General features: G+C 39.8%; 1 protein-coding gene across 1 annotated transcript in view; it reads right to left on the bottom strand.

Annotated features, from left to right (window-relative positions):
• Positions 1-1,505: 1,505 nt before the first annotated feature.
• The window catches only part of ahnak (AHNAK nucleoprotein), a 30,314-nt gene continuing 16,643 nt past the window's right edge, over positions 1,506-15,176 (bottom strand). Inside the window, exons 8-10 of the mRNA XM_027280250.1 lie at positions 11,900-15,154; positions 9,993-11,731; positions 1,506-9,671 (exon numbers count right to left, since the gene is read on the bottom strand). Coding sequence (XP_027136051.1) covers positions 2,520-9,671; positions 9,993-11,731; positions 11,900-15,154 — 12,146 coding nt within the window. The 3' untranslated portion in view covers positions 1,506-2,519. The remainder of the gene's footprint in view (positions 9,672-9,992; positions 11,732-11,899; positions 15,155-15,176) is intronic.

The following is a 15,176-nucleotide window of genomic DNA, read 5'->3' on the forward strand; positions in this document are numbered from 1 at the left end:
CAGTTAGTGACTAGCTGGTGAACATAGTGGAGCATTTAACAGCAAAACAGGCAGATGTTTTTGGTACACACCAAAAACAAAAAGGAGAGTGAATATTGGACTTACATTTATAAAGTGTCCATAAACACAACTATATATTAATGACAATGGTGCTCTATAACAGTCAGATGTCTCCCAGATGTCTAAGCAAATGTTAGTTGGAAAAAAAAACTGAACCAGCTTAAAAATAATGGTGATATATGTACATTATGCATCCGTAATTATAATTCAATAATATAATGTACTATTGTTCTGAAATATCCATTCTAGTACTTTAAGTAGGCTTATATTTTGAGGGTATTTCTAAAATTTGTTATTGCTACTTTTACTAAACAGGAATTGAGTACTTCTACTTCTGAGAACATGACCTTAGCTTTTTAGATGTAACCAATTTTAGATATTAGTAATATGAAGAACAGTAAGAATAAAAAATCAAATATGCCTAAACCAATGCTTAGATTTGGACTATTCTCTAATGCTTAACTGATTAAACTATATGGAGAAAATACTAATACTAATTACCTTGTGATATGCTAGTAGAAGAAGTATGGAGCAACAAAAAGTTAATTAGGTAAAGTGAAGCATCCCCCATCTGTGAACATTTGGTCCTCCTACAGGAGAGCTCTACCATCCACCTTGAATTGCATGGTATTGGGCTGCAGTCAATAGGAGGAATGTCCAGTGAAGAAAGCTGCAGGTAGGCATATTACCTCCACTGGTCACTGTAGCAGCAGTGGCTATAGAAACAGCATTCTTACCTGCAATTGATGTTTTGTTTTTGTTTTTTTTTGACTGCAATTTGACTGCAAGTTTGAGAAAGTCAATTAAATTCAAAGGTTTTTGAATTTTTACTTACTGAGCTTGTTGTTGCTATTTCATGGATACATAAAGCAGAAGATTAAGATTACTCGGTAGTCTGATAGTGGCCACAATAAAAGGTAATTAAAATGGTATGTATAATAATTTTTGCTCTCTTTGTAATTCTTGTCAAGCCAGGACAAAAATTACAAAGAGAGCAAAAATAGCTAAATACAGGCTTAATAACTCTCTGCAATTTCATATTATATGCAGTTTAGTTTATTATTTAAGAATAGAAACAGGGGGAAATATATTCTTAAAGAGGCCTCCCCAACATTTTGAAATAGACCTGATCACACTCATAGTTATTTAGTATTTCTCCTTTTATTTCCTGTAACCCACTATTTGAATGGTAAAGGTTAGGGTTAGATCCAGTGTATGTTGTATGCTTCATTGGTGAAATTGGTACATCTCCAAAATTATTAATTAACTGAAGAATTCTTAATGAGTATATCATTATCAACAAGACAGTAAGCAGAAAGCTTGGATAAAATTATTGTATAAAATAAAACAAAATATCCATGAACACAGTTAAGTATTGCCCATATTAGATCATATTATATATCACATGATTTCAGCATTGACAAATACTGATTTAAGGAGCCATATACATTTTATAAATTGTTTTATTTGTTTGTTTGGCAGAATGCACACAAAAGAATAGACCCATTGAATAATGTTCCACTAATAATTAAAATAATTAATAATCTCCATTAACTCTTTAGTAACACAGATTTTGTCTGCAAACAAATGACATAAAAAAGTGACCGTTTATTTGTGACTTTTTTTAATGTAATCATAAGGTGTGTGTACAAAGAGAGTGTGACAGAAAATGAAGGAAATAAAATACAGAGGATCATAAAACAGATAAGTATGACAAATGACAGGATTAGGAAGCAAAACATGTTTTAAAAAAGCAAATGCATATTTTTGGTAAATGGCACAAAATTTAAGGATGAATAAATTTTCTTAAAAATTAACAGAAAAGTACTGACAGCACTTTAGAGAGTTTTCAAACATTGATTGTCTTTGCAATTATGGTATATACAACACCATCACTCATTATTTAGAATGTGTGTTTAGAAAGGGCCAGCTCTATGTTGCGTAAATATGCTTTTGCACTGACTATATAATATCAAAGCCTGAAAATAAAATAATTTCATACATAAAAAAATGGTAACTGTTTATGCTTGTGTCTAGGTGTATAAACAAAGTTTTCCTTCAAAATAACTATTGTAACCATCTGTTCTGTGCAAAAGACCCCTGGATACAAATATACCACACCCATTCATTAACAACATTCATTTAATAGAATGAAACAGGACAAAATGGCCAACCTTGTGATAAACTATTGGTGAAATTTTGCTGAGGTGGCATATGTTCAATAACTCTGGACTATATACAAAAAACAATATTTATTATTACAATACAAATTATCTTATTTACAGTTTAAATTGATTTTAAACAATCTCATGCACTCCTGTCGAATTACTTGAAGGAATTACTCGTAGTTACGAACATTGAGATAACTGTGTATGTCCCATTAGGTTTTAAAGAGGTTTGTCATATCAAAAAAGGGTATTTGGGCGTACATGAGAGAGTTGAATTTACCTCATAATTAATCATTTCTTTGGTGAAACAGATAGCTCAAGTCTTGGAAACCTGAAGCCACCTCTTGAACCACTGTCACTGCTGGAAGATGAAGACAATCTCGATTTTTTAGATAAAGAAACACCTGCACTTCCCTCCACTGCTGTTTCACTGTCCTCACCAAGTGTCACTTCATATGAGCCCTTTGACTTTGAACCAAAACCTCCAAAGGTGCCAAACTTCAACTTGCCTTTCTTTCCTTTGACCTTGCTTCCTCCTAAGTCTAATGAAATGTCACCACCCTCAGCTTCTAAGTGAGATGAAGGAGAACTTACTGCAAGCCCTCCCTCATCACTCAAAGAAGAAGACCGATGCCTTGATTTCTTAAATAGATCCAGTGAGGCTGACTTGCCTTTACTTGATACACTGAGTGCCGGATCTCCCTCAAATTCTAATTTCCCAGAATGTACACTTAGGTCTTTAGAGACCTTACCACCTTTTCCACTTGCACTCAATTCTACCTCTGGTCCCTGAAGGTCACCTACACTACTACCCTTTGCTTTTGATTTGCCAAACAGTTTTGGCATCTTTACCTTCACCTTGCCTTCACTATGCCTCAGTTCTGGACTGGGAACCTCAATATTTTGTGAACTGACTTGGCAAGTAACAGATGGAGGCTGGATGCTTATGCCTCCACTACCTGAAACTTCTGATTTTACATTTCTTCCACCTTCCTGCCCTTCCAACTGAGGCAGTGCAATACCAAACTTTGGTACCTTCAGTTTGGGAAACGTTATCGTACCCTCTGGGTAATGAAGGCCACCACTTGCACTGCCCTCTGAAACACTTGCATCAATCTCTGCACCACCTTTCACATTTATTTTTTGGCCTTTAAAATCTGCAGACATGGTCGCCTCTCCTTCTCTATTTAGACTTGCATCAATATCAGGAGCAGACATGTTCATGCTAGGCATTTTAATATTGGGAGTCTTTAATTTCACATCTGGCCCTTCCAAGCTAACATTTGGACTGTCAGTGGTGGTGTTCAAGCTAACTGATGGCAAATCTACATCAGTTGATTTCAGTCCCCCTGATAAAGATCCGTCACCTTTAACTTTTGGTGATTTGATATCTAATTCTACATCAGGGAAATGAAGCTTACCAAAGAGTGGCTTCTTCACTTTTGTTCCTTTAACATGGATATTGGGTGTATCTACATCCAATTTCTCTGCAGGGGTTTCAATGTCAACATCAGGCTTTTTGGCCTTTCCTTTTACTTTAGGAAGTTTAAATTTCCCCTTTTTCCCCTTTACATCTATATCAATATCAGGGGCATCAAGGCTTACTTCAGTATCTGGGAGACTAACTTCTGTTTTGGGACCCTTTACCCCAGCACTAAATGTGGGTGACTTAAATGTAGATTCAGGCCCCTCCACTTCTGGGGATTTCATTCCAAATTTAGGACCTTTGAACTTGGGAAACGTAACACCTGTCTTTGCAGTATGAATAGACACACCTTCCATTGTGATGGTGGGTGTTGTAATGTCAGCATTTGGACCTTTTATATCTCCTTCCAATTTGGGCATGGATGCAGACATCTTTCCTTTGGCTTCAGGCCCCTTCACATTAATATCAAGGTCAGGTGCTTTAAGATCGACGTTAGAGTTAGGGAGGTTAATATCAATATCTGGACCCTCTACCTTTGGACCTTTAAATCCTAATGATGGCAATTTGATTTTAGACATTTCAAATCCGCCCTCTGGACCACTGACATCGATGTTGGGTATTTTTATGTCTCCCTCTATCTTTGGCACTGACACATCCACATCACTTTTGAGTTTGGGACCTGACATGGAGAATTTCGGCAAAGTGACGTTTGGTCCTTTGAGTTTAGGTCCTTCAATGTCAACTGTTGGTCCTTTAATGTCAACATCTGGTGCTTTCACATCAATATTTGCTTTGGGTAGGTTTATGTCAACATCTGGACCTTCCACTTTGGGACCTTTGAAACCAAACGTTGGCATTTTGAATTTTGGCATTTCAAATCCACCCCTAGACCCATCAATGTCAACTTCTGGACCTTTTATGTCAAGCTCAGGTGTTTTTATGTCTCCTTCGATCTTTGGCACGGAAACATCCACATCACCTTTTACTTTTGGACCTTTCAGTCTGAAATCAACATCTGGCATGGAAATGTTTGGTCCTGAGATAGATGGCATCTTGAATTTTGGACCCTTGATCTTACCACTAGGACTGTCAATGTCAATGTCTGGTCCTTCAATGTCCAGTTCAGGGCCTTTAATATCAATATCAGCTTTTGGGAGGCTGACATCAACTTCTGGTCCTTCAACATTTGGACCTTTCATCCCAAAGGTTGGCATTTTGAATTTAGGCATTTTAAATCCTGCTTTGTGTCCCTCGATGTCAACGTCTGGTCCTTCAATATCTACTTTGGGAGCTTTGATGTCACCTTCAATCTTTGGAGCTGACACATCGATATCTCCCTTTACTTTGGGCCCTTTTAGGTTCAAATCCCATTCTGGTAGCTTGGGTCCTGATATTGTTGGCATTTTGATTTTAGGCATCTCAAATCCACTTCGTTCCCCTTCAATGTCAACCTCTGGACCTTTGATGTCAAGCTGAGGACCTTTTATGTCTCCTTTGATCTTTGGAAGTGAAACATCCACATCACCTTTGACTTTGGGACTTTTTACATCGAAATCTACTTTTGGCATGGATATTGTTGGTCCTGAAATTGATGGCATGTTGAATTTGGGTCCTTTAAGTTTTGCATCCGGTCCTTTAATGTCAACCTCCGGTACTTTAATATCCACATCAGGTCCTTTCAGGTCAATGTCTGCTTTAGGAAGATTTATATCAACATCTGGACCCTCCACTTTGGGACCTCTGAAGCCAAATTTGGGCATTTTGATTTTCGGCATTTTAAATCCTCCTGTGTGGCCCTCAATGTCAACATCTGGTCCTTCAATATCCATCTCAGGACCTTTTATGTCTCCTTCGATCTTTGGCACGGAAACATCCACATCACCTTTTACTTTTGGACCTTTCAGTCTGAAATCAACATCTGGCATGGAAATGTTTGGTCCTGAGATAGATGGTATCTTGAATTTTGGACCTTTGATCTTACCACTAGGACTGTCAATGTCAATGTCTGGTCCTTCAATGTCCAGTTCAGGGCCTTTGATATCAATATCAGCTTTTGGGAGGCTGACATCAACTTCTGGTCCTTCAACATTTGGACCTTTCATCCCAAAGGTTGGCATTTTGAATTTAGGCATTTTAAATCCTGCTTTGTGTCCCTCGATGTCAACGTCTGGTCCTTCAATATCTACTTTGGGAGCTTTGATGTCACCTTCAATCTTTGGACCTGACACATCAATATCTCCCTTTACTTTGGGCCCTTTTAGGTTCAATTCCCATTCTGGTAGCTTGGGTCCTGATATTGTTGGCATTTTGATTTTAGGCATTTCAAATCCACTTCTTTCCCCTTCAATATCAACCTCTGGACCTTTGATGTCAACCTCTGGACCTTTAATGTCTCCTTTGATCTTTGGAAGTGAAACATCCACATCACCTTTGACTTTGGGACTTTTCACATTGAAATCTACTTTTGGCATGGTTATTGTCGGTCCTGAAATTGATGGCATGTTGAATTTGGGTCCTTTAAGTTTTGCATCCGGTCCTTCAATGTCAACCTTTGGTCCTTTAATGTCAACATCAGGTGCTTTCAGGTCAATGTCTGCTTTAGGAAGATTTATATCAACATCTGGACCCTCCACTTTGGGACCTTTGAAGCCAAATTTGGGCATTTTGATTTTTGGTAATTCAAATCCACCCCTTGCCCCTTCACTGTCAAACTCTGGACCTTTGATGTCAAGCTCAGGACCTTTTATATCTCCTTTGATCTTTGGAAGGGAAACATCCACATCACCTTTGACTTTGGGACTTTTTACATCAAAATCCACTTTTGGCATGGATATTTTCGTTCCTGAAATTGATGGCATGTTGAATTTGGGTCCTTTAAGTTTTGCATTGGGTCCTTCAATGTCAACCTCTGGGGCTTTAATGTCAACATCAGGTGCTTTCAGGTCAATGTCTGCTTTAGGAAGATTTATATCAATATCTGGACCCTCCACTTTGGGACTTTTAAAGCCAAATTTGGGCATTTTGATTTTCGGCATTTTAAATCCTCCTGTGTGGCCCTCAATGTCAACATCTGGTCCTTCAATATCCATCTCAGGACCCTTTATGTCTCCTTCGAGCTTCGGAAGTGAAACATCCACATCACCTTTGACTTTGGGACTTTTTACATCGAAATCCACTTTTGGCATGGATATTGTCGGTCCTGAAATTGATGGCATGTTGAATTTGGGTCCTTTAAGTTTTGCATCCGGTCCTTCAATGTCAACCTCTGGAACTTTAATGTCAACATCAGGTGCTTTCAGGTCAATGTCTGCTTTGGGAAGGTTTATATCAACATCTGGACCCTCCACTTTGGGACCTTTGAAGCCAAATTTGGGCATTTTGATTTTTGGTAATTCAAATCCACCTCTTGCCCCTTCACTGTCAAACTCTGGACCTTTGACGTCAAGCTCAGGACCTTTTATATCTCCTTTGATCTTTGGAAGGGAAACATCCACATCACCTTTGACTTTGGGACTTTTTACATCAAAATCTACTTTTGGCATGGATATTTTCGGTCCTGAAATTGATGGCAAATTGAATTTGTGTCCTTTAAGTTTTGCATCTGGTCCTTCAATGTCAACCTCTGGTACTGTAATGTCAACATCAGGTGCTTTCAGGTCAATGTCTGCTTTAGGAAGATTTATATCAACATCTGGACCCTCCACTTTGGGACCTTTGAAGCCAAATTTGGGCATTTTGATTTTCGGCATTTTAAATCCTCCTGTGTGGCCCTCAATGTCAACATCTGATCCTTCAATATCCACCTCAGGACCTTTTATGTCTCCTTCGATCTTTGGAACGGAAACATCCACATCACCTTTTACTTTTGGACCTTTCAGTCTGAAATCAACATCTGGCATGGAAATGTTTGGTCCTGAGATAGATGGCATCTTGAATTTTGGACCCTTGATCTTACCACTAGGACTGTCAATGTCTGGTCCTTCAATGTCAATTTCTGGTCCTTTGATGTCAACATCTGGTGCTTTCACATCAATATTTGTTTTGGGTAGGTTTATATCAACATCTGGACCTTCCACTTTGGGACCTTTGAAGCCAAATGTTGGCATTTTGAATTTTGGCATTTCAAATCCACCTCTAGACCCATCAATGTCAACTTCTGGACCTTTGATGTCAAGCTCAGGTGTTTTTATGTCTCCTTCGATCTTTGGCACGGAAACATCCACATCACCTTTTACTTTTGGTCCTTTCAGTCTGAAATCAACATCTGGCATTGAAATGGTTGGTCCTGAGATAGATGGCATCTTGAATTTTGGACCCTTGATCTTACCACTAGGACTGTCAATGTCAATGTCTGGTCCTTCAATGTCCAGTTCAGGGCCTTTAATATCAATATTAGCTTTTGGGAGGCTGACATCAACTTCTGGTCCTTCAACATTTGGACCTTTCATCCCAAAGGTTGGCATTTTGAATTTAGGCATTTTAAATCCTGCTTTGTGTCCCTCGATGTCAACGTCTGGTCCTTCAATATCTACTTTGGGAGCTTTGATGTCACCTTCAATCTTTGGGGCTGACACATCGATATCTCCCTTTACTTTTGGCCCTTTTAGGTTCAAATCCCATTCTGGTAACTTGGGTCCTGATATTGTTGGCATTTTGATTTTAGGCATCTCAAATCCACCCTTTTGCCCTTCAATGTCAATTTCTGGTCCTTGGATGTCAACATCTGGTGCTTTCACATCAATATTTGCTTTGGGTAGGTTTATATCAACATCTGGACCTTCCACTTTGGGACCTTTGAAGCCAAACGTTGGCATTTTGAATTTTGGCATTTCAAATCCACCCCTAGACCCATCAATGTCAACTTCTGGACCTTGGATATCAAGCTCAGGTGTTTTTATGTTTCCTTCGATCTTTGGCACAGAAACATCTGCATCACCTTTTAGTTTTGGACCTTTCAGTCTGAAATCAACATCTGGCATGGAAATGGTTGGTCCTGAGATAGATGGCATCTTGAATTTTGGACCCTTGATCTTACCACTAGGACTGTCAATATCAATGTCTGGTCCTTCAATGTCCAGTTCAGGGCCTTTAATATCAATATCAGCTTTTGGGAGGCTGACATCAACTTCTGGTCCTTCAACATTTGGACCTTTCACCCCAAAGCTTGGCATTTTGAATTTAGGCATTTTAAATCCTGCTTTGTGTCCCTCGATGTCAACATCTGGTCCTTCAATATCTACTTTTGGAGCTTTGATGTCACCTTCTATCTTTGGAGCTGACACATCGATATCTCCCTTTACTTTGGGCCCTTTTAGGTTCAAGTCCCATTCTGGTAGCTTGGGTCCTGATATTGTTGGCATTTTGATTTTAGGCATCTCAAATCCACCCCTTTGCCCTTCAGTGTCAACTTCTGGACCTTTGATGTCAAGTTGAGGACCTTTTATGTCTCCTTTGATCTTTGGAAGTGAAACATCCACATCACCTTTGACTTTGGGACTTTTTACATTGAAATCCACTTTTGGCATGGATATTGTCGGTCCTGAAATTGATGGCATGTTGAATTTGGGTCCTTTCATTTTTGTGTCTGGTCCTTCAATGTCAACCTCTGGTACGTTAATGTCAATGTCTGCTTTAGGAACGTTTATATCAACATCTGGACCTTCTACTTTTGGACCTGTGAAGCCAAATTTGGGCATTTTGATTTTAGGTATTTCAAATCCACCACTCGGCCCTTCAATGTCTGGACCTTTAATGTCAACTTCAGGTGCTGTTACTTCTCCTTCAAGCTTTGGAATTGACACATCCACATCACCCTTGAGTTTCGGACTTTTCACTTTGAAATCCACGTCTGGTATGGAAATTTTCGGTCCTGAGATTGTTGGCATTTTGAGTTTTGGTCCTTTAATTTTAGCATCAGGATTCTCCATTTTAACACCTGGTCCTTCAATGTCAACATCTGGAGCTTTAATTTCAATGTCAGCTTTGGGAAGATTGACATCAACATCTGGCATTTCAAACTTCGGACCCTTGAAACCAAATTTTGGCATTTTGAATTTGGATCCTTTAGTTTTTGGGCCAGTCAATCCCATGTCAAGATCAAGACCTTCAGAGCTACCAGTCTTCCCTTTAATGCTGATGTCCCCTTTTATCATTTTCACGTCAGTTTCTGGTGCCTTTACCTTTGGACCCTTGAATCCAAACTTTGGCATTTTAAATTTTGTTTTCTTTGAGCCAATTTCTGGAACATCAATTGTAACATCTGGTCCCTCAAATTCAGCTTTTGGCAGTTCAACATCCCCTTTCAAATCACCCTTCAACTTTGGCTCCTTCACTTTGACATCGATGTCTGGTAATGATATTTTTGGTCCAGATATCTTTGGTAATTTTACCTTTGGTCCATGAAGCTGTCCGTCTGGAGATTCAAAGTCGACATTGGGACCTTTTAGCTCAACCTCAGGCATTTTTATGTCTCCCTCAATCTTTGGAAGTGAAACATCCATGTCACCTTTGACTTTGGGACTTTTCAGATCAAAATCCACTTTTGGCATGGATATTGTCGGTCCTGAAATTGATGGCATGTTGAATTTGGGTCCTTTAAGTTTTGCATCTGGTCCTTCAATGTCAACCTCTGGTCCTTTAATGTCAATTTCGGGTGCTTTCAGGTCAAGATCTGCTTTGGGAAGGTTTATATCAACATCTAGACCTTCCATCTTTGGACCTGTGAAACCAAATTTGGGCATTTTGATTTTCGGCATTTTAAATCCTCCTGTGTGGCCCTCAATGTCAACATCTGGTCCTTCAATATCCATCTCAGGACCTTTTATGTCTCCTTCGATCTTTGGCACGGAAACATCCACATCACTTTTAACTTTTGGACCTTTCAGTCCGAAATCAACATCTGGCATGGTAATGTTCGGTCCTGAGATAGATGGTATCTTGAATTTTGGACCTTTGATCTTACCACTAGGACTGTCAATGTCAATGTCTGGTCCTTCAATGTCCAGTTCAGGGCCTTTAATATCAATATCAGCTTTTGGGAGGCTGACATCAACTTCTGGTCCTTCAACATTTGGACCTTTCATCCCAAAGCTTGGCATTTTGAATTTAGGCATTTTAAATCCCGCTTTGTGTCCCTCGATGTCAACGTCTGGTCCTTCAATATCTACTTTGGGAGCTTTGATGTCACCTTCAATCTTTGGAGCTGACACATCGATATCTCCCTTTACTTTGGGCCCTTTTAGGTTCAAATCCCATTCTGGTAACTTGGGTCCTGATATTGTTGGCATTTTGATTTTAGGCATCTCAAATCCACTTCGTTCCCCTTCAATGTCAACCTCTGGACCTTTGATGTCAAGCTGAGGACCTTTTATGTCTCCTTTGATCTTTGGAAGTGAAACATCCACATCACCTTTGACTTTGGGACTTTTTACATCGAAATCTACTTTTGGCATGGATATTGTCGGTCCTGAAATTGATGGCATGTTGAATTTGGGTCCTTTAAGTTTTGCATCCGGTCCTTCAATGTCAACCTCTGGTACTTTAATGTCAACATCAGGTCCTTTCAGGTCAATGTCTGCTTTAGGAAGATTTATATCAACATCTGGACCCTCCACTTTGGGACCTTTGAAGCCAAATTTGGGCATTTTGATTTTCGGCATTTTGAATCCTCCTGTGTGGCCCTCAATGTCAACATCTGGTCCTTCAATATCTACCTCAGGACCTTTTATGTCTCCTTCGATCTTTGGCACGGAAACATCCACATCACCTTTTACTTTTGGTCCTTTCAGTCTGAAGTCAACATCTGGCATGGAAATGTTTGGTCCTGAGATAGATGGTATCTTGAATTTTGGACCCTTGATCTTACCACTAGGACAGTCAATGTCAATGTCTGGTCCTTCAATGTCCAGTTCAGGGGCTTTAATATCAATATCAGCTTTTGGGAGACTCACATCAACTTCTGGTCCTTCAACATTTGGACCTTTCATCCCAAAGGTTGGCATTTTGAATTTAGGCATTTTAAATCCCGCTTTGTGTCCCTCGATGTCAACGTCTGGTCCTTCAATATCTACTTTGGGAGCTTTGATGTCACCTTCAATCTTGGGAGCAGACACATCAATATCTCCCTTTACTTTGGGCCCTTTTAGGTTCAATTCCCATTCTGGTAGCTTGGGTCCTGATATTGTTGGCATTTTGATTTTAGGCATTTCAAATCCACTTCTTTCCCCTTCAATATCAACCTCTGGACCTTTGATGTCAACCTCTGGACCTTTAATGTCTCCTTTGATCTTTGGAAGTGAAACATCCACATCACCTTTGACTTTGGGACTTTTCACATTGAAATCTACTTTTGGCATGGTTATTGTCGGTCCTGAAATTGATGGCATGTTGAATTTGGGTCCTTTAAGTTTTGTATCCGGTCCTTCAATGTCAACCTTTGGTCCTTTAATGTCAACATCTGGTGCTTTCAGGTCAATGTCTGCTTTAGGAAGATTTATATCAGCATCTGGACCCTCCACTTTGGGACCTTTGAAGCCAAATTTGGGCATTTTGATTTTTGGCATTTTAAATCCTCCTGCGTGGCCCTCAATGTCAACATCTGGTCCTTCAATATCCACCTCAGGACCTTTTATGTCTCCTTCGATCTTTGGCATGGAAACATCCACATCACCTTTTACTTTTGGACCTTTCAGTCTGAAATCAACATCTGGCATGGAAATGTTTGGTCCTGAGATAGATGGCATCTTGAATTTTGGACCTTTGATCTTACCACTAGGACTGTCAATGTCAATGTCTGGTCCTTCAATGTCCAGTTCAGGGCCTTTAATATCAATATCAGCTTTTGGGAGGCTGACATCAACTTCTGGTCCTTCAACATTTGGACCTTTCATCCCAAAGCTTGGCATTTTGAATTTAGGCATTTTAAATCCTGCTTTGTGTCCCTCGATGTCAACGTCTGGTCCTTCAATATCTACTTTGGGAGCTTTGATGTCACCTTCAATCTTTGGAGCTGACACATCGATATCTCCCTTTACTTTGGGCCCTTTGAGGTTCAATTCCCATTCTGGTAACTTGGGTCCTGATATTGTTGGCATTTTGATTTTAGGCATCTCAAATCCACTTCTTTCCCCTTCAATATCAACCTCTGGACCTTTGATGTCAACCTCTGGACCTTTAATGTCTCCTTTGATCTTTGGAAGTGAAACATCCACATCACCTTTGACTTTGGGACTTTTCACATTGAAATCTACTTTTGGCATGGTTATTGTCGGTCCTGAAATTGATGGCATGTTGAATTTGGGTCCTTTAAGTTTTGTATCCGGTCCTTCAATGTCAACCTTTGGTCCTTTAATGTCAACATCAGGTGCTTTCAGGTCAATGTCTGCTTTAGGAAGATTTATATCAACATCTGGACCCTCCACTTTGGGACCTTTGAAGCCAAATTTGGGCATTTTGATTTTCGGCATTTTAAATCCTCCTGTGTGGCCCTCAATGTCAACATCTGGTCCTTCAATATCCACCTCAGGACCTTTTATGTCTCCTTCGATCTTTGGCACGGAAACATCCACATCACCTTTTACTTTTGGACCTTTCAGTCTGAAATCAACATCTGGCATGGAAATGTTTGGTCCTGAGATAGATGGCATCTTTAATTTTGGACCTTTGATCTTACCACTAGGACTGTCAATGTCAATGTCTGGTCCTTCAATGTCCAGTTCAGGGCCTTTAATATCAATATCAGCTTTTGGGAGGCTGACATCAACTTCTGGTCCTTCAACATTTGGACCTTTCATCCCAAAGGTTGGCATTTTGAATTTAGGCATTTTAAATCCTGCTTTGTGTCCCTCGATGTCAACGTCTGGTCCTTCAATATCTACTTTGGGAGCTTTGATGTCACCTTCAATCTTTGGACCTGACACTTCAATATCTCCCTTTACTTTGGGCCCTTTTAGGTTCAAGTCCCATTCTGGTAGCTTGGGTCCTGATATTGTTGGCATTTTGATTTTAGGCATTTCAAATCCACTTCTTTCCCCTTCAATATCAACCACTGGACCTTTGATGTCAACCTCTGGACCTTTAATGTCTCCTTTGATCTTTGGAAGTGAAACATCCACATCACCTTTGACTTTGGGACTCTTTACATCAAAATCTACTTTTGGCATGGATATTGTCGGCCCTGAAAGTGATGGCATGTTGAATTTGGGTCCTTTAAGTTTTGCATCCGGTCCTTTAATGTCAACCTCTGGTACTTTAATGTCAACATCAGGTCCTTTCAGGTCAATGTCTGCTTTAGGAAGATTTATATCAACATCTGGACCCTCCATTTTGGGACCTTTAAAGCCAAATTTGGGCATTTTGATTTTCGGCATTTTAAATCCTCCTGTGTGGCCCTCAATGTCAACATCTGGTCCTTCAATATCCATCTCAGGACCCTTTATGTCTCCTTCGACCTTTGGAAGTGAAACATCCACATCACCTTTGACTTTGGGAGTTTTTACATCGAAATCTACTTTAGGCATGGATATTGTCGGTCCTGAAATTGATGGCATGTTGAATTTAGGTCCTTTAAGTTTTGCATCCGGTCCTTCAATGTCGACCTCTGGTACTTTAATGTCAACGGCAGGTGCTTTCAGGTCAATGTCTGCTTTAGGAAGATTTATATCAACATCTGGACCCTCCACTTTTGGACCTTTGAAGCCAAATTTGGGCATTTTGATTTTAGGCATTTTAAATCCTCCTGTGTGCCCCTCAATGTCAACATCTGGTCCTTCAATATCCATCTCAGGACCCTTTATGTCTCCTTCGATCTTTGGAAGGGAAACATCCACATCACCTTTGACTTTGGGACTTTTTACATCAAAATCTACTTTTGGCATGGATATTGTCGGTCCTGAAATTGATGGCATGTTGAATTTGGGTCCTTTAAGTTTTGCATCTGGTCCTTCAATGTCGACCTCTGGTACTTTAATGTCAACATCAGGTCCTTTCAGGTCAATGTCTGCTTTAGGAAGATTTATATCAACATCTGGACCCTCCACTTTGGGACCTTTGAAGCCAAATTTGGGCATTTTGATTTTCGGCATTTTAAATCCTCCTGTGTGGCCCTCAATGTCAACATCTGGTCCTTCAATATCCATCTCAGGACCTTTTATGTCTCCTTCGATCTTTGGAAGTGAAACATCCACATCACCTTTTACTTTTGGACCTTTCAGTCTGAAATCAACATCTGGCATGGAAATGTTTGGTCCTGAGATAGATGGCATCTTGAATTTTGGACCCTTGATCTTACCACTAGGACTGTCAATGTCAATGTCTGGTCCTTCAATGTCCAGTTCAGGGCCTTTAATATCAATATCAGCTTTTGGGAGGCTGACATCAACTTCTGGTCCTTCAACATTTGGACCTTTCATCCCAAAGCTTGGCATTTTGAATTTAGGCATTTTAAATCCTGCTTTGTGTCCCTCGATGTCAACGTCTGGTCCTTCAATATCTACTTTGGGAGCTTTGATGTCACCTTCAATCTT

The sequence above is a fragment of the Larimichthys crocea genome, chromosome I, assembly GCF_000972845.2.
Source record: "Larimichthys crocea isolate SSNF chromosome I, L_crocea_2.0, whole genome shotgun sequence".
Taxonomy (NCBI): Eukaryota; Metazoa; Chordata; class Actinopteri; family Sciaenidae; genus Larimichthys; species Larimichthys crocea.